This window comes from Pomacea canaliculata, linkage group LG12, assembly GCF_003073045.1.
Source record: "Pomacea canaliculata isolate SZHN2017 linkage group LG12, ASM307304v1, whole genome shotgun sequence".
NCBI lineage: Eukaryota > Metazoa > Mollusca > Gastropoda > Architaenioglossa > Ampullariidae > Pomacea > Pomacea canaliculata.
Genome location: NC_037601.1, coordinates 22,246,516 through 22,273,859, shown reverse-complemented (window position 1 = coordinate 22,273,859; position 27,344 = coordinate 22,246,516). Strand labels below are relative to the sequence as shown.

At 38.9% G+C, this 27,344-nt stretch overlaps 1 protein-coding gene across 4 annotated transcripts; it reads right to left on the bottom strand.

Annotated features, from left to right (window-relative positions):
* Positions 1-575: 575 nt before the first annotated feature.
* LOC112576841 (transcription factor 25-like) lies at positions 576-21,184 on the bottom strand. 4 transcript variants are annotated; one of them, XM_025259630.1, is made up of 19 exons: positions 21,017-21,184; positions 20,430-20,518; positions 18,212-18,253; positions 16,087-16,257; positions 15,477-15,616; positions 14,697-14,762; positions 14,141-14,226; positions 13,507-13,658; positions 13,190-13,289; positions 7,493-7,586; positions 6,113-6,205; positions 5,769-5,874; positions 5,347-5,454; positions 4,934-5,052; positions 4,316-4,474; positions 4,109-4,199; positions 3,124-3,203; positions 2,911-2,986; positions 576-1,978 (listed from the first exon to the last, which is right to left on the bottom strand). In XM_025259630.1, exons 4-19 carry the CDS (start codon positions 16,252-16,254, stop codon positions 1,739-1,741), a joined length of 1,878 nt encoding a protein of 625 aa, XP_025115415.1. In that variant the 5' UTR covers positions 16,255-16,257; positions 18,212-18,253; positions 20,430-20,518; positions 21,017-21,184; the 3' UTR covers positions 576-1,738. The 4 variants fall into 4 exon arrangements, with proteins under 4 accessions (XP_025115415.1, XP_025115414.1, XP_025115412.1 ...); XM_025259629.1 differs by lacking the exon at positions 21,017-21,184 and having other exon boundaries at positions 20,430-20,824; XM_025259627.1 differs by lacking the exons at positions 18,212-18,253; positions 20,430-20,518; positions 21,017-21,184 and adding an exon at positions 17,624-17,936.
* Positions 21,185-27,344: the final 6,160 nt, after the last annotated feature.

The window sequence follows — 27,344 nt, the reverse complement described above, 5'->3', positions numbered from 1 at the left end:
GAAGCCTTCAAATCTTCAAAGTCCCATCTCTTTAAGAAATATTTTGCATGATCCTGATCCTATCTCTTAAAAAGTTTTTCGCTGTGAATTCTGCAGTCTGTACTCCGGTTAAACCTCATCTGTGAAGTACTGTCAAATATCTGTCCATTGTGTCAGTTCTTCAGTCTCACTGTACTCGGAGGTTTCGAATGAATGTCATGAGGAGTGCTGGTGGTTTTCGTATAAAATATTTTTGCCATATCAAAACTTAGCTTTTGTACGGGTGCATTGAACCGTGCATCGCCCTGATGAACCACTTCCACTGTTCTTAGCTTGAATTCTAAAGACTAGAGAATGTCATTGTATTCAGATGGGTAATCTTTCCAGACAGAAAACTTAACAGAAATAGCTGAATGTCAATGCCAGTGATAAAAATGCCCCTTTTTGCAGGTTCAATAATTCTGTAATTCTTTTAATTTTTATCACCAAATATTATGAACTACCACTCAGACACACCACAAAATGTACACTTTAATATACTTGCAGAGTTCCTAGTGAACTGAACATGCAATATACATGCAAAATAATAATGGGACTCTCCTAATCCGTGATAATTTATTAGCAACAGACTAGTTTACATTTTAAAAGTAGGATTTTTCTTTGCACATAAATTAGTAGTACATTGTTAGAAATCTTATGTCTGCAATTGTATTACAGCTACAGCACATCTGATAAGCTTTTGCCATTGCCACTTATACTATACAGGCTGAATATACACAGCACTGCAATAATTACAAGCAAATTAGAAACTTTTGAAAATATGCACAATCAAGCTGCTTAGCTTCTGTAAAACAATTTGCTTCTTTTCTATTTGCATAGTGCTTCTAAATTTTTATGGTAGACATTTATCTCCCATAAAACCCCAAACAAAATGACGATACAGCAAATGAAAAAAAAAACCCATTTAATTCTTCCTCACAATCTAATTCCCAAAGACTCAAAAAAACAAACAAAAAAGTTGCTGATAAACATTATTCTAAATATTAAAATGGTCTTGGTTAAAGATGTATTTTTTATTTATTAAGAATGTAACAGAATGTAGTACTTAACAAGATCAGAAGATCTAGAAAGTGTTGCAGCTGCCAAACTGTTATCACCTTACACTTAGAATGCATTACCATAACCAGCAGATCACCAAAACAAAACATAGAAAGTTGGGGGTGGGGGGGTTGTAGGCACGAGCTTTATGTACCATGTGACTTTCACAAGAGGCGTTCAGCAAGTAGGGCTCCATTAAAGGTTATTTACCTCATACAAATTCAATGATCAAAAACAATGTCTCCGCTTCATAATAATTATTATACTGATTTTTAGTGTTTACAAAGATCAAATTCAGAGCTCTGCATAGCTTTGGCAGAAAAAACTACCAAGACAGAGGGTTAGTCAAAATGTAGATCTGTCATCCAATCTGCTGAATATGTAGTAGGCATGTTGCAGTACTCAGGAAAGTTGACTGAACTAGCATACTAGACTGGTGACCTTTCTTGCTCCCCTCCCCAAACACACCCCTTCACCCACCCGTCCATGCATGCAACCACCCACTCACCCACCAAGGCATGCATTCACGTGACAAAGCACATTCATGCATGCAGAACCAAGTAAGCACAATGCATGAAGAGAAAGCAAGTTGGTAATAGAAGGTGGATTTCCTTCAGTGACTTGACTCTCTTCTCTCCTGCAGTGCAAGGTACAAATGACTTCAGTTCCACTCTTCATCGTCAGCCTCACCGTCCCTCTCCTCTTCTTCCTCCTCTTGACCTATTTGTCCGTTCTCTACAGGGGGTGGTGCAAGACGGATATTGTTCAGCAGGTCCCGCATAGCATTCATCAATGCACCAACACCACGTCGCAGCTCATTGTGTTCCTGGTAGTCGGGGTCCTCTGCCTCACCTAACCCACCAACCCCTATTCCTGCTACTGCAGTATCTAGTTCTGCTTCCTGCAATTAAAAGAATAGTGGTGATAAACAGTAATTTTCATTAATGGGGTTATGCCTGTAACTTTCTTTGTTTTGACAATACACATTGAAAGATGATGGTTTTTAAAAGATTCTAAACAATAATAATAGTGACATTTACACCAAGAATTCTTAATGTGGTTATGAATTTTTTCTCGATACAAATCTATTAAAAAATGAATACTTTTGGAATATGTTTTTTTCTCACTTCTGTGACATTAGTTTACACCCATTATAAATCATCTTAACATGAAGGTACTTAATAATAATAATAAATGTGCAATTTGTATAGCTCATATTCATGTTTGTAAGGAGCATGCTCTTAGCAACTGAGACAAGAACGAGACATGGACAACATACAAAGGAACAGAAGGATGAACAACAGCACCAACAGACTAATAAAAGACAATATATAAAAACGCAAAGAGGAATTGGGTAACAAGAACTAGAGTGTCATGATTTAGTAGAGGAGAAGTATTGAAGTAGCAATGAACAGAAAAGGGGAAAAGGGGTTGATAAAGTGCAAGCATTGTGTGGACTGCTGTTAAGAGTAATGCTCAAGGAAGAGGTGTGTTTTCAATGATTTAAAAGATTCAATAGGTAGGTAGCAGTATGGAAGAGGAAAGAGCTCATTATTTTTGATGCATAGTTAAAAATCCTGTGACCATATGTTGTTGTTCTGGTGACAGGAATAGTGAGGATATGGTCATCAGACCAAAAGTGTAGTTGTCTGGCTGGGATGCATCCAAAATATCTTCAAAGATATTTCATTCTTTAAATGCATGCACACACTCATGCACACCTACATTCATAGGCACATAGTGAGGGGTGAGCTGAACTGTTCCCATTGACCCAGCTTTCATGAAATACTATTAAAAAAAATCAGTTAAACATATTAAAAAAAAGAAGCTGACCTGCAAACCAAAGTTTGGCAACAATGATCTGACAAAAAGACTGAGAGGATTGACATTCTGTTCTGCTGCTCTTGGCCTAAAACATAAGAAAAGTACTTCATAAAATAAAAAGTCAGCTTCAGAATCTATAGAAGCAACTGTGTACCACAATGTACAATGTATGCTTTAAAAATAAGTCACCTTTAATCAGTCTCTTATACAGCGTAACTTTACCTTTGAGGTCTTGTGTATGAAACAACTGCATCTTGGGGAGGAAGTGGATCATAAGTTAGCACAGGTGTATTTACTAGTTCCTGCAAGCACATGGACCATTATATTTACCAAATAAACATCTTAAAAAGGTATTTCTGTTAGGTTTATTCAAAACCACATGCACCACAATGTAAAATAATCACACAGCAACACATAAAAAGTACTAACATACAAATGCTAGTGAAACCTTCCATTTAAAAAAAAACCCAACCCAAACCCATATTTACTGTTTATAAAAATAAAATATTACACTATATGTGACCCTCCACGACGAAATGAGTCTTAAGTCGGAAATTTGAGATTTGCCGAATTGCATATTTTTAAAAAGTATGGGTTCTGAACTTTCTGTTGATACAAAAGTTGTTGTTCTAGTCCTAACATTGAGTTATAAACTTTTGAAGTGTGAAAGTACGGTGGCGGCCATTTTGAGAAAAGCAGTTTCAAAGATTAGCGTCAAGATGGCCGACCAGGTTTGTTTACTCCTAAACTTTTGCAGACAAATCTTTTCATCGGTTAATATTTGAATCGTTCTTTAAAGAAATTAAACATACAGAATCTGGGCTTTCTGGCAAGGTATAACACGATGGAGTTATGACAGGGAAACAGTATCGAAACAGCGTTTGAATTTTGTCTGAAATCGGAACGGATCGCAGTAGGGTACCTCAATTAAAACGTATATTAAGTCAATTTCTAACTTTTATTTTAACATAGCAGTGTATTTTCCTGACAGTTTAATAACCAAGGAATCCATTTTTAAAGAAAAGTCAAACCGCACAAAACTGACCCCTATCACCTTTCTGGGCCTCTAGCACAAAACTGTTTCCGTGCGACTAAGATTCATTTCGTCGTGGAAGGTCACACTCAATGCCAAGAGATTTATATTTAATGCAAGTATATATTTTGTAATTATGAAATACTAATACTCTGGAAAAAAATGGGTACTAACAGGAGGCAACGTAGCAGTGGCATCCTTTATCTCTGAGATTATAAAATGTCGATAAATATTTCTAGGGGTCCCTTGGTATCGCATTTTCCTCCTGAAAAACAAACATCACTAATCAAATATTTTTTCACATCCCAAATATAGTATGTTGATTGGCATGCTTGTTAAAAAATGAACATACAAATAGTACGCACTAAAATGAAACCCTACTTTTCTGCAAAATTCTGTACACGAGGATCGCCAGCATCAACCCGCTGTAGTGTTGACTTCACCACCTTTTCAAGCCAAAAAAGAACTTCTGGTTCTTTCCAACAAGCATGACAACGGTTGACATAAAGAGTCACAAGTTGCAGTAATGCTGGACTTTGACTGCAAAGGAAACAAGTAGATCAGCTTCTTCAAAAGTGAAATTTACAGAGCTTTACAAAACAAAAACTGAAATAAATGATTTAGACAAGAATATGGAGTAAAGATAAGTGCATATTACGATTCAAACAATTCATTTTCATGCAACCATTTATCATAGTATTATTGTTTAGAGAGTCCACGTGAATTGCAGATTCATCAATTATCCATTCAAGAAACTGATATTTTTGGAAATGACATCTCCTAAATTTAAGAAAGATTGTAAAATCTCCCTTCATATTCATCACCTTACTGCACTCAGATTGTTTTAGCGGGTTTCAAATTGATGTTATGAATGCCGTCTGGCATTGTCAATGCCAATGACAGAAGGCGCACTAACCTATCAATTAAACAGTTATGTGTGTAGTACATAAAAATCCGGAACAAAGTACCTCTATGCAATGAAAATCCTGACTTATTTACCTGGACTGAGAGCTGGCACCAAAGAAAGAATGATTTGACACTTCTTTGTCTGGGCAAATGCCACATTTATTCAGCAGAGGCATCAAAAGGCCCGGGAACATAAGCAAAGCATCTGCCAGCTATTAAAAGGATGGGGACAAAACACATTAGCAGAGAATTCACATTATACATTGAAATTCAAACATTTTTTTGGAAGTGTTTTCACTTTATTTTGCATATTATTAATTTTCAATGGGTAATGAAATTTAAAGAATTCAGGACAGAAAATTTACTGTTTGGACTGGACTGTTCCTTGCAAGCTTAGAAAAAGCATAAAAATAAGTTTTCGTCATAGAATGAGACAGTGATCCATTTCTATATATAAATATGAGTAAATAAGAGAACATATATGTGTGTGAGAGTCAATGACACACCATCTCATCAGCCTTCTGGACATAGTTCTCATTTTCCCCAGCAAGATGAAACATGGCCAGTGGAACAGAAAATGCAAAGTTTGGCAACTGTAACAGGTTCCGTGAAGACTGCACAGACACATGAGTGAATTAAATAAACAAGTACTGACCAAGTTATACCAAAGATTTTATATATCATCTTTGGTTATATTGTATAAACCAGCTGTGGCACAATAATCAAGGCAGCTATCTAACTGCTATTGTCCAAAGTACTACAATGAGACAAACAAGACTAGTGGTGACACAAACATTAACATTGTCAAAGCTAATATTTGACTGTAAATGATTTTTTAGGGTTAGGACAGAAACTGTAGATAAAAAAAACAAAACAAAAAAAAAACAACAAAAATTTAAAAATAGAAAACATGTCAGAAGTTTCTCACCTCCCATTCTTCATACATGCGGATGAGGAACGTGTACTGCTCTGAACGCAAAGCATAGAAATCGATCATGAGCAGCACACACAAGGGGTCACCATCAGGATCAAGACTGCAAAAGAAATAAAAAACCAAAAAATCAAACAATAAACCCCTAAAACATTCATCACATCTCATGGGAAAATGATCCAAACTAGATAATGCATTGCAACAGACATTAGGTATGTCTTATGGGGAAAAAAGTTCCAACATTTTAGCTGAAGTTCTTATGTAACCCATTCATAGCTGTTGACTGAAGTCAAATGCTTGCACTATAAACTGTCACAGAATGGACGGGTGCGAGTTCTTACTTCAAAAGAAGTTTGCAGAACTCCAGAGCAGTGCGGTTGCATCCTCTTTGTCCAACATTCACCAAGTGCTTGAATAACACCAAGAAAAATGCCCTGCACGACAATAAAATATAACTATGCATCTATAACATGAACTCTCCCCTTTTATTTGTTAAGCAAAGGAAAACAAGAAAAAAAACCTAAAAATTCAGGTGTGTCGACAACAAAAGTAATATTTACTTCTAAGACTTCAAAAAGAAAGTTACACTGCTGCAGTCTGTCTGCCAGAAATGACTTGTTAATAGTTTAGGTTGAAAAGCTACATGAGTCAGGAGCTAATATGACACACAGATGAAGAAAAAAGTTCATAATTGATGTAAAAAGTTTATGACATGTTGATGCAAATACATTTTTGCAACTTTTAAGATATTACAAAATCATGTAAAATTGCATGGACGGACAGACTGCTGCTATCAGAAATAGGGATTATTATTTGTTTTTCTAGGATGTAGCTAAACACACTGACCTGGATATAAAAAGAGAAAGTCACATATACACAAGTCTCAGCCTGAACTTTACTCATGTGAACTGACACTCTTTCCCACACAATAGTCATGTAGTGAAAAGTCACATTCCCTTTAGAGATGCCCATGATACAGGCCAAGCTTACTTAGTACTAACGAGACACAAGAAGAGACCAGGGAAACATTTACACATCCTTAGCATATATGGTTGTTGTCAGAGTTTTATTACTTTAGGGAAGGTATTGGTAGAATCAATAAGCTCCACCAGTGTGTGCAGGTTAATGGCTTGAAGAGATCAGACAAGAGCCTTTAGCCATAAGCCATAATCTATGCTTTATAACAGGGTTGGGAATCCTTTTTCCTCCAAGAGCCATTTTGAAATTTATAACATCATTCACAGGCCATACACAATTATGTCTAAAAATTAGCCTGCTCTATTTGGTCAAACTGTAGTTTACTACAGCATGTGAGCACTTTTGCAACATATTCAATCCTAGCCTGCCTGGCACTACTCTTTTCTGAGTAATCACAATACACCTTTTCGTAATTAGGTGCACAAAAAATAAACTCATAAACCCAAATGAATTTCTACCAGCCAAAGCCTTTTCATTTGTTCGTCCTTTGGAAATCCATGAAAGGATTGGACCTTCACAGGCCTTAACCATACACTATCCTGTCTATCCCAAAATAGATGTTCCTGGATTGCCACAAATTTTATTATTCACTTAATACATGTATACATTTATGTTGCTATGAAAAGAGCCTACAGATTTACTGAAATCTGTGGTTTCCTTGGCAGACCGGATCAACTGATTTCATGGGCTGGATGTTGCCCACCCCTGCATTAAGATATGTCCAGATTTTGACTAACATTTACCTGTTTTCTTGACGCCTGAAGTCTAGCCGACAGTTCCCAGTGGCAATATTAAACAAGGGATGGAATGCATATTCAAACACATGTATTGCTCGCTCTGAAACAAAATATAAGTTAAAAACCTTTCATCTATATGGAATACACATCAAAAAGTGCAAAACAGAAATTCTAACTCTAAACTTAGTATGAGAACATATTTCTTCATCTACTTTTGATATTCCTTCAACTAGCTGACTTGAGGGAACTGCTGTCATTTTGTCTTGTCCAGGGATCTATGTCAGCTTTTGGTGTCTTATATTGCTCTGTGCTTTTTGTTGTGCAGTTTATCTCAGCTCTGGATTGTTCTCCTTGTGACATAAGGCAAGTGTTGGCCTTATTCCCAAAATGAACAATACGTAAAAGGTTTAGTTCCGGTTAAGAGTTTTAAATATACTTGGGCGGGAGCCGACATGAAGCTGTCTCTTGTGTGTTTTCTAACTGGACAGTTTAATGAGTGCCACCTCTAATACCCACAAACCAATAACACAACATGGTGTCAGAAGTGAGCAGCAATGTGCTAGCTGTGTGATTTCTCCAGAAACTTTCAGGTGGGCACGTTTTTCTCTTTTTGAAATATTGCGTCGTACGTTCGCAAAGTGACAGTTCTCGCAAGATGGCGGAGACACATCAGAGAAAACACTTCACTGCAAACGTTCCTGTTCCCTCAAAGCTGGATTTGTCTTCTAACATTGAAGTAAATTGGAAAAAATTTATTCGTCAGTGCAGAACTATGAGGTAGCTACGCGCCTTGATAAAGAAGATTCAGCTTATCGTTGTGCAGTTCTATTAGCTTGCATTGGTGAGGACGCACAAGAAATCTATGAAGGATTATCCTTTGCAGAAGGGGAGAACGACAAAGATATCGAGACTGTCATCGACAAGTTCAACGACTTTTGTTTGGGTAGCACACATGAAGTGTATGAGAGCTACAAGTTTCATAGCCGAAACCAAAACAAGGATGAGTCAGTTGATACTTATGTCACAGTTTTACGCAAGTTAGCAAAATCATGTGATTTCAAGGATGTTGACCGCATGATTCGTGACAGACTTGTGATCGGTGTTCAAGATGACACTATGCGTGAAAAATTGTTGCAGAAGAAAACACTCAAGCTTCCAGAAGCAATAGAAATTTGCAGAGCTCATGAGACGTCCAAGACTCAAGCACACTCGATGTTGGCAAGCAACAGCGAGAGTACAGTTGAGAAAACCATCAACAAGATTCAGAAAGGTCAGCGAAAAGTTCGTTGCGTACGAAGCCAGGTCTTCGGGGAAACCAAGACTAAGCCATGCTCTAGATGCGGAAAAGGTTCCCACAACAGAGATGGTTGTCCTGCAAAGAACGCTAAATGCAGAAAATGTTCCAAGATTGGTCACTACGCTGCAGTCTGTCGCTCTTCAGGTTCTTCTAAGATTCACACAGTGGAAGAGGAGAAGAAGACGAAGAAGCTTACATGGGTATGATTGTAGGCAGTGTGACAAACAGATCCTTGGAAAGTCAGTCTCCTGATGGAAGACACAGAGATGTATTTAAGCTTGACACCGGAGCTGATGTTACGTCGTACCTCAGACCGCAGTTCCAGCAGCCAAGCGACCACTGCAGAAAGTGCGCAAGAAACTGTATGGTCCAGGTCGTGTTGAGATAGCTGTGGAAGGCATGTTCAAGGCAAAAACTGACATACAAGAATGTCTCTACACTGCAAGATGTGTATGTCGTAAAAACACTTGAAGAACCATTGCTAGGTCGACCAGCCATTACAGCGTTGAAGTTGATTGAGAGAATCAACACAGTTATAGAGGACCACGAAAAACAGTACAAGGAAGAATTCCCAAAACTTTTCAGAGGACTAGGAAGTCTACAAGATCCTTACAAGATTCGTCTGAAAGAACAAGCTGTTCCATATGCAGTAGCAGCTCCAAGACGCTTACCTTTGCCCTTGAAACAGAAAGTCAAGGCAGAATTGGATCAACTTGAAGAACAGGGAGTGATTCGCACAGTCACTAAGCCCAGTGATTGGTGCGCCCAATAGTAGTGGTGCCCAAGAGCAACGAGAAGTCAGAATCTGCGTCGATCTGAGCAAACTAAATGAAGCAGTTCGCAGAGAGAACTACCCGTTACCGTCAACAGATGAACTGTTAGCCCAGCTGTCAGGAGCAAAAAGTTCACAAAGCTTGATTGCAAAAAGGGTTTCCATCAACTTCCACTGGATGAAGGAAGTCAGGAGTTAACAACCTTCATTACACCTTTTGGAAGGTACTGTTATACACGCTTACCCTTCGGGATAAGTTCAGGGCCAGAAGTATTTCAACGACGAATGTCTCAACTTCTGGCGAACCATGAAAATGTGATTTGTGACATTGACGACCTGCTCATTTTCGGTAAGAACAAGCAAGAACATGATCGTTACTTGAAGAAAGTGATGTCGACGCTTCAAGAAGCGGGCATTACCCTGAACGATGAGAAGTGCCAGTTTGCCAAAGAGAAGATATCCTTTCTCGGGCACATCATCTCGAAAGATGGGATCGCCATCGACCCAGAGAAACTGTCTGCTGTGAAAAATTTTCCCAAGCCAGAGAACATTTCTGATCTCAGAAGATTGTTAGGAATGGTTAACCACGTTGCGAAGTTTGCAGGCCCTAACCTCGCAAACGACAGCAAACCGCTACGTGACCTGCTCAAGAAAAACATAGAGTGGTGTTGGGACACTGCTCAAGAAACCTCGTTTGAGAGAATTAAGAAACAGCTGACTGAAGCTCCAGTGTTGGCACACTATGGTACTGACAAAACGACCGTCGTCTCAACAGATGCTTCATCTTTCGGTCTCGGTGCAGTATTACTTCAGAAACAGTCAGATGGTCACCTCAAGCCAGTTTTCTACGCATCAAGAAGTATGACGGAAACTGAGCGCAGGTACGCACAAGTTGAGCGTGAAGCACTCGCAGTGACTTGGGCATGTGAAAAGTTCTGTGACTACATCACAGGACTTCGTGATCTGACAATCGAAACTGACCACAAGCCACTATTGGCTCTACTGAAAACAAAGAACCTTGAAGATCTACCTCCGAGAATTCAGAGATTCCGGATGCGCCTGATGAGGTTCAAGTACAACATTGTCTACACAAAAGGCAAGAATCTCGTGACTGCTGACACACTCTCACGAGCCCCAGCAAGAAACACTCAGAAAGATGAGAGAAGTGAAGAAGAAGAGATCTTCATCAAGCAAGTGATTCAGAGCTTGCCAGCCAGTGAAAAACGCATCGAAGAAATCAAGAATGAGACTGCAAGAGATACTGTTTGTAAGACAGTGCTGTATTATCTCCACAATGGATGGCCACGTTCTAGTCCAGAACATGAAGAACTGAAAGCGTTTTGGACAGTACGTTCAGAAGTCACAGAACATGATGGACTTCTTCTCTACAGATCAAGACTGATCATCCCTGAAGTACTGAGAACAGACATTCTCCACAGACTTCACATTGGACATCAAGGCATCGTAAAATGTCGTGCCTTGGCCAGAGAGAGCGTTTGGTGGCCAAAGCTTTCTCAGCAGATAGAGTCCATGGTACAGAAGTGCACAATTTGCATCAAAGAGAGGCCAATTCCCCCTGAGCCACTCATTCCCTCTGTCACACCAGCATTCCCTTGGCAGAAAGTTGGCATGGACATCTTTGAACTGAAAAAAGAACAGTACTTACTGGTGGTGGACTATTATTCACGTTATATTGAGTTGGCACACTTGAAGAATACTTCGGCGGAAACAGTCATCAACCATGTTAAGAGCATATTTTCCCGCCATGGAATTCCACAAATTGTCATCTCAGACAACGGCCCGCAGTTCTCCAGCAAGCAGTTCCAAACGTTCGCTCAACAGTACGAGTTCACTCACACAACAAGCAGCCCGTACTATCCACAAGCGAATGGCGAAGCCGAACGCGCCGTTCAAACTGTGAAATCAATCCTGAAGAAGGCAGATGATCCTTATTTAGCGATTCTCACATATCGCGCTACGCCACTTCAGCAAGGTCTCAGTCCAGCAGAACTGTTGTTCGGGAGAAGACTACGCACCATGGTCCCCACCATACCATCTCAGTTTTCCGAGAAAAAGGAAAAAGAAAGGAAGGACTTTCATAAGAAAGACGAGATGCAGAAGTTGAAACATAAACAGAACTTCGACAGAGCACACCGTGCCAGACCAGCCGCTGAGTTGGAACCAGGTCAGCCAGTTTGGGTGAAGCCAACCCAGACACCAGGGACGATCATCAAGTCTCTGCCCAACAGGTCATATGAGGTAGAGACTCCCTACGGTCGCCAACGACGCAACCGCCGTCTCTTGATTCCCAGAGATCTCAATCCCGAGAATCCCAGACCTATCCCAAAGACTCTGTCGTCCCTTATTCCAACAAACCCAAAGTCCGAAGAGGATCCCGACCCCTTGTCTGGTCTACACTCAGATGATCCAGACATTCCTGTTACCAATCCAGAGCCATGTCCAGGAGCCGCAGCCAGGAAGTTGCCAGCGTCCAAAGTCATCGCTCCTCCAGACCAGCCTGTCAAGACTACCAAGAGTGGTCGCATCATCAAGATCCCACAGAGACTTGACTTGTAAATGATTGACTCGAATCAAACGCACATAGACTTGAATAGGAAATTCAAGAATATTAAAATTAATGTTAATTAAGTTATATTGAAACAATGTCCATTTTAAAGAAAGGGAGATGTGACATAAGGCAAGTGTTGGCCTTATTCCCAAAATGAACAATACGTAAAAGGTTTAGTTCCGGTTAAGAGTTTTAAATATACTTGGGCGGGAGCCGACATGAAGCTGTCTCTTGTGTGTTTTCTAACTGGACAGTTTAATGAGTGCCACCTCTAATACCCACAAACCAATAACACAACACTCCTCTGCCAGGTTGTTTCCACCATTAGGCATATTTGATCTCATAGTCGGCCATCTTGTCTGAAGTTTTTAGATTTATGGGATTGTCTCTATTTCATTGCAAATTCAAATTTTTCTTATCTAAGGATCCTGTTATTTTCACTTTTTTGAATCTACACCCATGTTATTTCTTACTTTCTTCTGCTAACTAGATTTTGTGTGTGCATCAAAATGTCTAAAGGACCAACACCTGAGCTCCCGATGACAGGTGTATTTTGTGCCATGTTGCTTCCTAAGCATCCATCAATTCTTCCATAATGCCAGGAACTGACAATCATGTACCCCAGAAGTTAATCTAAAACACAACTTCAAACTATTTAAATTTTTCGCCCTCTTGACTATGAAATCTTTTTCCTAACCTTTAATGCTGTGATGCTGTGGCTTAGTATATTTTTTTTTATCTATATGTGTATGCTATTCATTTTATGGTATTCATGTGTATGCTAGTCTATCTTTGGATATTTGTGCATATTATGCTTTTATAAAAAGTGCATTGAATCTATTTTAAAGTGGGTAAATGTGCTAAAAAATCTGGTTATTTTATTATGTTTATTTGTCTGTTCCTGATTTATATAGAGCTCACCATAAGTTGTAATTTATTCATCACATTCTCTAAGTTGTTCAACAACTGATTGTTTTTTGTATAACTGCAGAATTTTCAGTTACTCTGTGTCTAGAAATGCCTCTGAATGATTTTCTTGTTTGTCCTTTGTCTTATGCACTTTACCTATTAAATCTACAGCAGTTTGGAGGTCTTCACTCATTCGGAATATTTCACTCAGCTGTATCAGAGAATCAATATGGTAGGGATGTTCATGAATGATATTCTGCAACAAAATAAATCCCACGAATCACATCCGTAACTTGTATCCAGTTTTCCTATATATGTCATGCATCTTGATGAATATGTACAAAATTTTGCAACAGAAGAAAATGCTCATACATGGGAAATTATATACATACAGGCACTGAAATTTGAGAATGATGGATAAGTTTAAATCAAATTCATTAAAAGACAGGGGTAGCAAAGTCATGGCTACTCACAGCAATGTTCTGTGGGTTATAAGACTGCACAGCATCCAGAAAGAGGAACTGAACCTGCTGGTACTGAGGACTGTGCTCAAAGGTGAAACATTGAGAGTTCCCTGCTCCTGCTTTTTTGCTGTCAGCTTGATGCATCATGGTCATGGACAAGCCTTGATCAGAAAACCACACTGTTTAATTCACTGAGTCTACAATAACTGTAGAACAGATATAGCTCAGGTCATAGCAAGTAGTGAGCTTACTCATGTACTGTAGAGTGCTAAAATAATTATTACCTTAGACAAACATCTCAACCTTTGAAATTTATCAGAAGGCACAATGAAAAAAAACTGTTGAAAAAAACCAACCACTGTATCAAATATTTGTCTATATGATATTTATTAAGCCATCAATGTGTCATAAAAATCCAAAAGTTAATAATGTTTACAGATGTCTCCGATAGTATCATAATATTAAATAATTAATTATACACTTAATTTCACATACTGGAAGGCTAATTTCTATTTTTTCAGCCAGATCAAACATAAGAAAAAGTCCATGACACTTGTCTAGAAAGTGAGGCAAAAACAGTGTACTTTGTATTAAAGCTGCCGTTGCCTAAATTACTGCCTGAATCAGCTACAGAATATTATACCTGTTCTTCCAAAGACTGGCCAGTTTTCCTTGGGTTGTACAAGTCTTCCACTTCTTTGACTGGTTCTGTTTCGATGCCGGCCACGACTAATGACATATTGATCCATAAAGATGATACAATTACTTCTGATGAAAAATACCACCAGCAGTATCTCCTGCTGTACACCAAGGCCTGCTTTTTATTTGTTCAAGTCTTTCTACCACTGTTTCTCAGTCTCTTTTGTGTATGAAGCACATATGAGTGAAGTAAGTACTGCCTACACAAATGTGCTCAAGGCAAGAAACTGATGAAAAAAAAAGAGGACCTAAACATGATTTTCTCTGAAATTACATATCTGTCATTTGTTTCACTGAGTAAATTATTTATTTTTTAAATTGCTATTAACCACCTCCTTTCTACCACCAACAAAGAAAATGTAACTATGCATATAGCCAGCAACAAACTTGCATTTGTGCTTAAGCTTGTGTTAAAAATTTTTTAAAAATACAGTTGTTATCAAAGCTATTTTAAATAAAAACTGTTTTAAAATATGTATTAAAAATAATCATCTGTTTACCCATGTTCTGCTTGAACAACATGTGAACCAAATATTTTTCGCATCTCTGCATCTGCATTTAAATTTCTGAAACAAAAGCAGTAGCTGAGTCAGGTCAATAGAATAACATAATAAGGGGTTGTGATTATTTATCTCCTTTCTCCTTGTCTGCAGCACTAACATTGTGGCTACATCTCCTTATCTCCTTGTCTGCAGCAATGACATTGTAAGTACACCCCCTTTCTCGCTGTCTAGATAACCTAATGGTTTCTGTACCTTTGTTTAGAATGAGGGTGAGCACTCACATATTAAGATTACAGCCATAATGATTTAAATGTCCTGGTGTAGATTTTCTTTTCCAAGGACTGAGTAAAGTTGAGAGTAAAATACTATTTCTTCAAATCTGGGTGAATACCTTCCTTCTGCTTTTGAGATACACGCCTACAAACATTACTATGCACAGAAAGTGGTCAACAGTAGAAAATCAAGATTGTACATATAGTTATATTGTCCAGGCTAAAGCTGGGATCATATATTAATCATCTGTGGCTTCATGAGTATGATCTTATTCTGTGTATGATGATGTTAGCTGACAGTCAACAGGGACAAAATCTACACTGAAAAGTGTTTGTAAGTCATCTGACAAAAGTGGCTTCCCTTGAAACACTGACTAAGCAACACAGGTATACAGAAATACAACATGGGCATACTGTAGTTTAAGATTCCAAGAGCAGCACAGAAGTTATTGAGTTTGTATATAACCGCAGAGTGAGATTAATACACAGTCTTCTGAAAGCTTACTTGTATTCCACACTAAGCAACGCCTTCAATGTTAGTGATAGCTCAACATTAGCTTCTTTACTGGAGTCTTCCAGCGAGAAACCTGAGTTTCCTAGAATCCGGTTGACCTCTTGTATACTAGCTTCCACCTCATCCTCAACCTTTAGAAGAGAGTGAGACAAAAAAAAACAACATATTATGTCTAACTTAAGTAAGTTAATACCAAGAAGTATGTTGAAAGATAAGGGATGAAATTATATTGCCAAAAGTTGCTCCTAGCATGCACAGTCCCTTTGAAAAGCTATAATCCAGGCCGCAAATTCTTTTTTCCCACCACAGTTCCGGTCACAGAATGGATCAAATAGGTATAAGTCCTTTTTTTATTTTTGGTGCTCATTAGGCTGCTGCAGAATCTCTCTTGAAAAAAAAAAAGAGTTCATAAGCCAACGGAAAGGAAGTAGCAATGCAAATATAAGTTAAATATAATAGTAAGTATATATGTTAAATATAATTATATATATGTCTAAGTTCAACATAAAAATATGTATATATGTTAAATATAGGTTAGTTATGCCACACACAGTCCTTGGAAGTTGAAAACAAAACTCAATATCCTGGAATTCAGTCTTACCTCCACAGGTGATGTACTAACTTCGTGTGTAACATCCTGTTTTTTCTTCTTTTTTTTCTTTGGTCTCTTTTTCTTGCCAGAGTTTGTGCTTCCATCTTCTATGCGTTCACATGCCCCAGAGGCCTCATCTACAGGTTCATTGTCCTTGTCCTCATCACCATTTTCCATCAGCTGTTAAACAAGTATAATACTATTTAAATTTGATAATATGACAATTGTGTTTACTACTGCTTGGTCATCCCCTATTCTGATAAGAGAAGCAAAGTTTATATACCTTTCAAAATCTACTTCTCAACTGTTTTCCTTCACCCATCTACAGTAATATTTTTTCTTGTATCTCACATGCCATTTTCATTTTTATGTGTTTGTTTGATGCATCTCCTAGTGAGGGGGGGGGGAAATTGGTGTTTTACGCCGTGTCAGCAACTAAGGCTATATTACGGCAAGCAGCCAGCCCTGTAAACAGATGCCACATGCAGAGAAAGATCAGCGTGCCCGAGACGAGAAATGAACTCAGGGCAGCCAACCTTCACTGTATTGGTGACAGGCGCTAACAGCGCTAACCGTTGCGCCACCGGGCCGCTACTCCTAGTGAGGGCTCATGTTCATTGGTAAATGGTTTGAAAACATGCCTCAAATTTTTTCTGTAAAATCTGGGTCTTGGATTTATTGTCAGCTGAGGTTTGTTCAAGTGTTGCTTAATTTCTTATTTCTTGTATGGTTGTTACTGTTACTATCATGTCTTAAGTAGTTATTTTTTAATGGTTAGCACTGACAATAGAGTTTGTAAAATATGTATTATGTAATATTTTTTCAGAGTGGGTTTTGATGTCAGTTTTTCTTTCCTCTACTCCAGTCAATTCCAAAGATCACTTATACTAGGGCATTTATATTGCTAAATCCTAGTATGCTTGCTTCATTTCGGAGTTTTCTTAGCCCTCTTAGCACGGCATAAAAGTATAAGTATTACAAAGACTGGCTAATAACTGAAGACTGTGAAGAGGACAATAGGTGGTTTGGTGTTTATTATTGCTGCTCAGGTAAACACTAGATCAAGAAACCTATATATTTTCAGAAAGGACAAAATTTGAACTTTGCAATTAAAGTAATGAAAAGTGCCTTTCCCCGCAAAAGCCAAAATTTAACCTGACAGTATCTGCATGTCTTCTTGTATATGCCTCACAATACCTACAACAAGACTAAGCCTTCTGAGAATAGTCTATAACTCACTGAAGCTGCACGTGAATTAAAATGTTATGTGACACAATTTTGTGTGGTGGTCTTCATATTAAAACAAAGAGGCACCAAAAAACCCACACACAACACAATCATTGATAATGCCAAATACAAACAGTTCCAAGTAAAACTATGGTGATAACTGAACGGCTAATGATGTGATGAAAGTAATCAAGTATTTGTCATCAGTTCTAAAATTATAGTTAAATGACAAATTAAAACAAGGCACAATAAAGTACTGAATATCGACGACAGCAATGGTGATGATAATGAGGGTGGCAGCTACGACTATGGCCCATACCACCGCAAATAGGTTGGCCGGTTTCTTTTGCTTCCCTTTTCTTGAGTGGCAAGGCAAATCATCTGTTACATCAGTATTGTCTAATAGGTCTACATCTGGCAAGGAATACGCATCTGTTTGAGGTTGGAGTTTTTTCAAAGCACGATTGGACATTTTCAAGAAGGTTCCACTTTCTGGTTAGGTCTAAATGACCTACAGCTTCTCAAAAATGCTACTTTAGTTGAGACGACAGTACTGTGTAGACTTCACAATTCTCAACGCTAGGGTTGAAACGGCGATCTTACACAACCGGAAGTGAACTTTTCAGCTGCGGTTGAGTTCATGCACAGCACGGAATAAAAACAAGTCTATGATACCATTGTTGATTAGTTAGAAAAATATTTACTGAGCAAATAAGTAGTTCTTAGAATAGTTTTATATATTCTGACAGTTCTTTCTTTTCTGTGACGTCATCAAAACGTGTGGAGTACAGGCAGCCTGCAATCGCTCAATCATCGGACAAGAAGGGCACGCACTTACGGGGCTTACGCTACAATCATAATGATCATTATTTTGTTGATATTTTATGCTCGGACAGTGTGGACTTACCCGACACCCCACTTGAATTCACTGTACTTGTACAGTTGTACACTGAAACAAAAACATCAGCAAGCAGTTACTATATACATGTACTATGATGATGTCGATTTGTAATGCGCAGGTATCCATTCAGAAGAATGCTCATTGCGCAGAGAAAACAAAAGAAGAAAAAGTAAAGCGAACAAATATATAAAACACCAGGAAAGTAAAAAATATAGACAGAAGTGTTTCGTGGTTGTTTAAGACTGGTTTGAAAGAAACAGATGGGTCTTCAGTCTTTTGCGAAACGTGGTGGGTGAGGTGATGGTGGCGGAGAGTGACGATGGCAGAGCATTCCACAGCTTAGGTGCCGCATTTTTGAAGGCCCTGGCTCCAGTGCGCTTCTTGTACTACCACGACAACACAAAGACTTTGTGTGTGCAACAGTGCCAGATCCCAGTGCTGCTCGCTACACATGGGTATTTCCGATGCGCTTCCCACATCCCAGGGAAAAGAGGCGAAAACGGAGAGGCAAACAGTTGCAATAAAACAAAGTAACACAAAATAATAAAATATTTAGTTAAAACAAAGAAGACGGATTTACAACTTAAGATAAAATAACCAAAGATTAAAAGGATTAAAAAAATGTTTACATTTACTGCAATGGTAACTCAAAAATAAAACTTTGAAATTAAAATCTTTTAAACTCGAAAGGGAACATGTAAATGCTAAAAAAAAAAAAAAAAATACTGATCCGCTGATTACTACACACGTGTTACAAAATAAGAGGGCGGGTGGGAGGGGGAAGTACACTGTCGCCAGGACATCGGCATCACAACATTGGCCTCAAGTTGTTTTCCTTCTCGAAAGAGTTTGAAAACTTTTGTAGCATACATGTTATAAGCAGTATATGGTGTGATTTAAAACACCATACCTTCCAATCGGTTACGATTTAGCATTTGCTTGAATTATTCATGTTCATGTTTTAGTTCACGACTATAAGGCGACAATTTTCACACAGTCAAAGATATGCCCATAAAAAACAAATTTAGTTATTAATAATCGCGTCATTAATTCATGAAATTACTTGAGAGGTGTATTGATTAAATATTCTTATTGTTTTCAAAAACTCATTGTATATCAATATATCAATAGGCCTATATCAACATCAGTGCTTTCAGTTCACACTCCTTCGCCAACACAGAGATGATTTATGATGTTTCTTACGCTGATTTGTTTTTTGTGGGATTTTGTCAGTATTTATCAGCTCATACATTTTTAAATCTAAAGCAACAAATCCTTTACTTTGAAAAAATGAGGACCCCGGGACATAAAAGGACTTTATACAGATGGGTTAAACTACGAATACCTGTATGAAGAACTGCATAGGGCACCCAAACGTTGTTATTCCCCTTTGCACAATCTTTTTATTTTCTTTACAATGCTTCCTCCTATATGAGATATATCTTTCACTTTATCATCGAATGTTGATGGCTGGCATGCCTGAGTTAGCTCTGCGTTCACTGGATAATAGAACAATTAACTTTTCAAACATTTTCCGACAATGCCATGCAGCAGTAGATATAGATTTTGTGAAATCCACCATAGGGCTCATATTCTTTATGTAGGCAGCATGATATAAACTCCATGCCTTTTCTCTTGAAGTGCAAACAAACACCTTGCTCAGCACAAGGCAGTCTTCCAGAAACTTTTTTTTTGCAAGAATTTCATCCTCTGAAAGTATATATATAAATGAAATCATTCAATGCTACGATAACCTATAATAATGCTAGTGTAGTGAATCCCATAGCATACTCAGACCCTACAGAAGGATGACTCTTGTATGTTAATGCTAATTTTTATTCTTACATTTGTTACTAGCATGTATAATTTGTTTTGCTCGTGTATATTGCATGGTAGTACATATCTATAGAATTTGAGTCACCATCTTATATAATTTGCCCCATATACATATATTGCAGTGGTATACATATCTCTTGCATTTGTCTTTAATGTATAATTTTCTTCATCCAATGTGTATCTATTACACAGTGTGTACACCATTCCTGCATTTGTGTGTCACCATAATTTGCTGATAATGTGAACAGACTGATTCTCCTTTTTCAACATCTGCCAGTAGTGTGTAGGTGTAAATGCTATCACTCTATATACTGTAGATGAATTGACTTATGATGTTATGAATGTATGCATAATTATATATATGTCAGAATCCATGTTTGCCACTCACTGTAAACTTGATTAAAGAAAGTTGTCATCTGGTGTCAAGCACTTGTCATTTGCCCAGGACTGGCTAACCTCACTGATTTGTAAATTTGTCTGGAATGTGATAAACAGGTTGAATATTTTAGTGATTTTTTCAAGAATTACTTTCTGATCAAGCATATTATCTATCGATCAAACACCTTTATTGAATGAAAAGCACGTTACTTCTAAAGAGGTGACAACTAAATTATTTTCTTTTTTCAATTTATTTCGAATGTTGGATATATATATATAATTATACCATTTAATTAATAATTATATTTCCCCGAGCTTAAAGCCATAAACTCACATTTTCAATTTGTGATCATTGATGTCCAGAATATATGTACATAAATTTGTCATCGACAATTATTTATTAAACATGACTGACTGCAGGACTTGAGTACAATGTCTATGTGCTTAAAAGTTAATCCTGGACTGTGTCCAATGATAAAATATTGCACGCATTATTAACTCAAAAGTGCGATATCACGAACTAATATTCTATACACGCCCGTGATGATTGTAACCGGACTGACCGACCCTTCGCTAACACCCTATGCCACAGCTTACCTTAGCGCCAAATGCCCAAATCGATCGGTCCGCTCATCTTTGTTGTTCCAGAGAAGACGGAAGTTCCCAAGGAGAATTTTCCACTCTATGAAAATCCTAGCTCTCTTTAGTTGGTCGTCTAGTCCTTTACCTCGCGTTGTGTTCTTTTTTTTTTTTAACCTATCCATTACACGCACCCGAACTCAGCCGACCTTGGAGTCCACAAAAGACCCTGCTTTACTTTCCTCACACTACCAGACCTTCTCGTGTGTTCTTTTCTCTGCTGCTGTGTCACGACTACTACATGGACAATACACAAACCTCACTCGTGTTCACACCGCGGAGACATACGTACGACACATTAGCACTCGTTGGCACTGACACGCTTACACAAATACTTAGGATTCGAAGACATAAATTTATTTACATGATATACAAAACAACTACCGAACTTATTCTAACCTATCTAGCCAGAACCTAACACCTAACTCCGTGGGGTGGGGAATGGAGGCTGAGTGCCACGAGCAGCTATTTCCAGCGGACCAGAGGCTTCGCAGCGCCTTGGTACTTCTCGCTATCTCAGTCTCAAAATTTCTCACTGCCATACCCAGCAGGACCAGTTCTCGGGCGCTGTTGTTTTGTTGTTGTTTTTTTTAGTAGGAAAGTGCTTCCACCTTGCGGCGATTTCGCACTATGGGAGGGGGCGGGAAATTGGTGTTTTACGCCGTGCTATATATATGGCTATATCACGGCAAGGCAGCCAGCCCTGTAAACAGATGCCACATGCAGAGAAAAAACAGCGTGCCCGAGACGAGAAATGAACTCTGGGCAGCCAACTTTCACTGTATTGGTGACAGGCGCTAACCGTTGCGCCACCAGGCCGCTAAGTTCTCGGGCGCTGCTCTTTGCCCGCTTTTTGTACAGGGCTGCTTGGGTGCCACGTCACACGCAGTTGCTGCGCGTCGCTCTCGCGACAACGCGTGAGGTGGAAGGGGATGTGGGGTGGAGGGACCAAGCACTGTCAGAAGTACCTGCTAACCTAAACAGTGCTCCCGCTACAATGATATTTACCTTGACTGTCATTGCCGATTTGGTAACAATACTACCACGTATTATCTTGCATATGTAGCAAGCAATCATCATCCTGAAAGCACAAAATACCGGATTTTGTATTAAAGCGAGAGACCGAGGTGAAGCATATATGCGAACACTTCATGATTCTAGATCTCCAAGTTTATGTGCGATTCGTATTATTTATTATTTCATACGAAGGATTTCAGACTAGTGAAGCAAATACTTTTGTGTTCTAAATAGATACAAGTTTGGTTAATAGTGCAAACAAGCAATACACTTACGGTAATTATACTGTCGATATCAAAAGTTCGCGCTTGTCTTCCGAAGTAAGACCGGCTTCTGTCTCGCGAGACTGACCGCGGATCGCTTCGCAAGAGTGAGTTTTGGCATACAGACATCGGTCCATAAATACACGTCCATGACTGGGCATTTTGCGTGTCCATGCGTAGTTTTAGCACTCTTTTTCAAAAGTTCTGTGTTGACTTGTTACTGTGTGATTTTATTTATTGAGCAGCTGTGCTTGCAATTTTTTTAAATAATAAAAAGCTTGTGCAAACTTCAGTCATCGCACTCTGGAGCAGCAAAGTATTTTCTACTATAACCACATATGTTTTCTGCTAACTATACCAACATGTTCATAATCTACATATTTTCTTGTTTGTTTATTTACAAGTGCCTAAAGAAATCAGCTACGACAAATGCTTGCAAGTTGCTGCGTAAATATTTCGTCTGCTAATTCTCTCCCGTCCCCGCCCCAACTTAGAGAAGAGTTACAATCCTTGGGACCCTTCCAACGGTAGTGAAACCCACCCCCTCCCAAGCACGAATATCAATGAAAGAAAAAAAAAAGATTTTACACCTAGTTTCCCTGCAGCAGCATATGATGTCACATTGGCACGTCTGGTACTGTTACGGTACTCAGTGTTGACCTACATATTTTATTGGTTTTGTAACGGTTTTCCAGCATTACGAGTTTGAAGAAAAGTGACAGATGACCCAAGACAATGCAATTATAATTCGAAGACCATCACCTTGAGCAAGATTCAGCTTCCCCCCCCCCCCCCCCCATCTCGTGTAAAAAGAATGCAAATGCCAAGGGAAACTATCGAGGGAAATAATCGCGCCCTTAGTTTCTCAACCCTCAGTCTGAGCTGCCGTAAGGCAGTTGCTCGATCAGATAATGAGAAGTTTGCCTACATGCAAAATGCCTACCAATCCAACGTGCACATGTAAACACGGATAGTCGTACACATGTAAACATGGAGACTGGTACACTCATAAAGACAGGCAGAGTCTGTAAAATAGGAGAAAAGTACTCACCAATTTTCTAAAATGTTTAAAATCTGTTGCTTATAAAGTGCAAAATCTTGGGTACGAGACTTCTGCACCCGGTTTGGACGCGTAAGAACATAGAATGTTGTCTAGAACATAACCAGTCTTTAGACTGTTGGAGCCTTCACTTAAAGCACACAATTATCTACAGCGTGGGAAAAGTTCAGTGCAAGATACTATTTCCCAAAATCTACTTTTATTTGCCAGATTTACGCCGACCAACATCGCCATGCATTGTTCAAGGTCAACCCCACTGACATCACGACTGTACACCAATACGTCTACGGTTGTTAGCCAAGGCTGTGACATTGTGTTAGACACATCTGTGTACAACCGAGACCTTACGATTTTGGACTCATTCTGTGGATGGAAATGTTTGTAGGAAGGATCTCGAAAACGGAAGGGTCTCATATTGGAGTGAATAGGATCTTACAGTACTTAGACAAGTAATTCTACAAAATTCACCCCACTAGTTCTTTAATGAAGTATACAAGTTTTGTGTTCAGGGGCGCTCCTCACATTCCATCTCAGCTACACCTGCCACAGCCACTTGCCGTCCAATAACTGCTTCCTTCACCAGCACCTGCTACAACGCCTCTTGAGGAATCGTTTTGCCAGAAACCACCAAACACACAAAACTTTCTACGGTACCTAATCGAATCGATATCGATACACATTTCTGTTACACTTAACTTCTACGGAACATAAGATATACATATATTTAACTTACTCTGCCTCTATTTCTCTATGCTGTGTGTGTTTGTGTGCACGTTTTAACCTTTTCTTTGTCAAGAAATATAAGGAGATTTGCATGGCTGTTGTTCCTAGACTGTCTCATGTTGTTTGCAGTGAACGCTCATAAAGGAGATAAGGAATCATGGCGAATGAAGCCGAGTCCATCGGTTTCAACCCGCATTTTCCGACAAACTCAGCACTGACACCCCCACATTCTTACTACCTACATTTTTCGTCTCCTTTTTTTGTTCTTGTGGTGGCCGCTCTTGTTGCAATAATTATTGACACCGACCTCTAGTAGACGATGCATTACAAGTGCACTGTCTGAGTGGACAATTGGAGTGAAAGACAGTAACAAGCAGGTTGCCCATGGTTAACAGTCAAAGGAATTAATCGAGGCGACGTGATCGATATCGTACATGTAAATTTGTAATTCAAGTGGGATTACATTATAGTAAAACATTAATTTTTGTAAGGTCAACATAAAAATAAATGTTTATTATTCATTATAGTTCATCCAACAATGTTTTCAGTATAAATCTTGACCTTTAATGCCAGACATCATCAGTGATCAAATACCAATGGATATCCCCAAAGAGCATCGCTGGCCAGTTTGTCTGTGGTTTCACTTCACCTCTATTAATCAACTCAGGCAAACGGGTGTGTTTTGTCCTTGTGTATGTACACTGTTTGATGGGGTTTACCTCAGGTTTGACTCTGGGCTGGGGACTATTACTCTCTAGTAAACTTGGAGTTCACATCGTTACACACTTCTCTGGCGACAGGCGTGACCTGACATCGTCCTCGGTGTCTCTTGTAACATTCACCATTCAATTAATTCAATTAATGTGACACACTATAGGCTGCTGTTGACCTGAGATTTCATTGATTTGTTCACAATTTAAAAGAACGACAGGAAAATAATTTTTATGTCTTCCCCCAAACTTGATCACGATCTGTATGAAGTCTGTTGCTTGAAAGTTTGCAGGTTCACACAAACTTGATCTGAAGCGGTATCAGAGCTCAAATTTAACAGAAACTTTAAAAACAAAATAACAAAGCTTTTAGTCAACAGACAAAATAGTTGACTTTGATGGGTTGGACGATATATTCCTCACAACCAACACAAATATCTGACGATTGTGCCTGCCAGATTAACATGCATGACTGGAAATATTAGAGAGATTAAGATGTCGACCTCTTTTAACTTTCTACACGTGCGTGTACAGTGTAAGAAATTAGTCGAGATTATCAGTTCCTTGAGACTAAGCTCAGGGGTAGTCATCGCTTGTCGAAAACCTCTCCATACTATAAGGAAGGCACACCAAAGCATCACCAAAAAGGTAAGTGAGCTTGACCGCCGAACTAGCACTTAAGAACGAACACGAGTGGCTCATTAAGGAACCATCATATCCAGTATTATGATCACGTGGTGGAGTAGTCTCGGACGTTGGAGCAGCAGCGAGAGAATAAAAGTGCAGAAACTAGAACAACATGGCACAGTTCGCAGACTTTCTGCCTCAAGTCCTTCAGACGATTAATGGTGATATTTAAAGGCAGCCCTGGTTCTGACATGCTCAGCACCTATGATAAATGAAGCGGGATGTATCCACTGTCCTGCTATGTGAGGACTGCTTAATGCCATCTGGAAGCGGAAGATGTGGACCTCCAGTAGTAATGTAAGTACTAATGAGACTTGGCACGTCCTGTATCTTCGTATCAGGGTCTCTCTCCGCCCACATTGTATTTGTATCAATGAACCAGCAAAACCACTGGAAACAATATTATGTCATTTGCCAAACTCTTATTTTGCTATTTACGCCTGACTCTAATGACAATGAACACCCTCAGCAAAAGGAAGCATAAATATAGCGTGTCCTCGATATCTTACAAAATGGCTCTGTAATACATTTCTTCGTTATGGAGTCATACCATGGTGTGTGACAATGATGTTGCTGTAAAAGAGCGATTGCACTGTAAAAGCGGTTCAGACATCACTAGGAAGGCAGTAACCACAAGCAGGCAGCGGTCGGCCTGTCATCTTTGTGAAGTCTCAGTTGATGATCGCCGATGTCTTCTTTTAAGAACTCACCATAAAACGGTCTACACGACACAGGTCAAGTGGGATGTTGTGGCAAGAAGAACTTTCGCCGCTGCATCGATCATCTATCGTCCCATGTAATGTCAAAGTTCCTCTGTATATGGCGAATGGAGCTTTTAATGCAAAAGTTGAGATCGACCAAAAAAAAAAAAAAGTGGGTGGGTAATGTTTCTGGACAGAGCTCAAAAAGAAAACAAATCAACTTAAAAAATGTAATAACAGTAATTGCTGGCATGAAATGGTAATTTGAGTTTGGTGGTAAACAATGACTAAGTTCTAGCTGGGCTGCTTCAGATGACAAGGCAAGACAGCAGAGGTTTGTGGAGTAAAAAGAGCACAAACAAAAATGAGCTCTAGCCGAAATAAAAGAAAAGTGCGAAAATTTTTTTTAAAAAAAGGACGCCCTCCCTCCCCTCAATTTTTTGTTGTTGAAAAAAATCCCTTTTTCTTGTTCATGATTCAGATAACCCAGCGTCATCTGGCTTCTGAACCCAGACCGCATCTTGTCATGCCCACTGCACACGCAGACAGATGGAAGGACAGACATGGAGAGAAGGGTGCATGGAGCTGACATCAGCAACTTCATCAGACATTTTTGTGCCTTCTCTGGTAGCTGTCTATGAAACTAATATATTCTAATACGAACATAGAGTCAGGATGGAGAGAGCAAAATAGAAAGAAGAAAAGAGAGTACACCAGACATTAGTGAACACTGACATCAACCCACGCTTGGCTGTCTTGTGGGAACAAATGTGTTTCTTCTTTCTTCAGACCTGACTAAGTTATAATTGTTCTCACGACCTGTTGCATAATTAATGTGCATTCATTTCAAGTTTCTAGAATTTTCCATGCTGCTTTACAGTTACACTGGTAGGTAGAGATCAGATAGACCTTCTCGTGAAGCCAGAAACAGAGCAACAATGTTTAAATAGACCCAACGTGCAGTCGGAAAAAAACATTAATAATAGATTATGAAAGTGGAGATTATTCACAATGTTTAGTCAAACTGTTGAATTAAACATACAGCCACTAAATCAGTGACTATTTCTAGCAAACAACTGCTGCCTCAATGAATGTTCTTTCAATTTGTTCTCAAGACAACACAAC

Coding starts and splice junctions, on each gene's coding strand:
- LOC112576841 (XM_025259627.1), bottom strand. CDS start 17,776: ATGTCCAATCGTGCTTTGAAAAAACTCCAACCTCAAACAGATGCGTAT. Junction 4,200..4,315: donor GTACAGAATTTTGCAGAAAA/GTAGGGTTTCAT, acceptor TTTGTTTTTCAG/GAGGAAAATGCGATACCAAG. Junction 1,979..2,910: donor TGCCAAACTTTGGTTTGCAG/GTCAGCTTCTTT, acceptor TTTTAATTGCAG/GAAGCAGAACTAGATACTGC.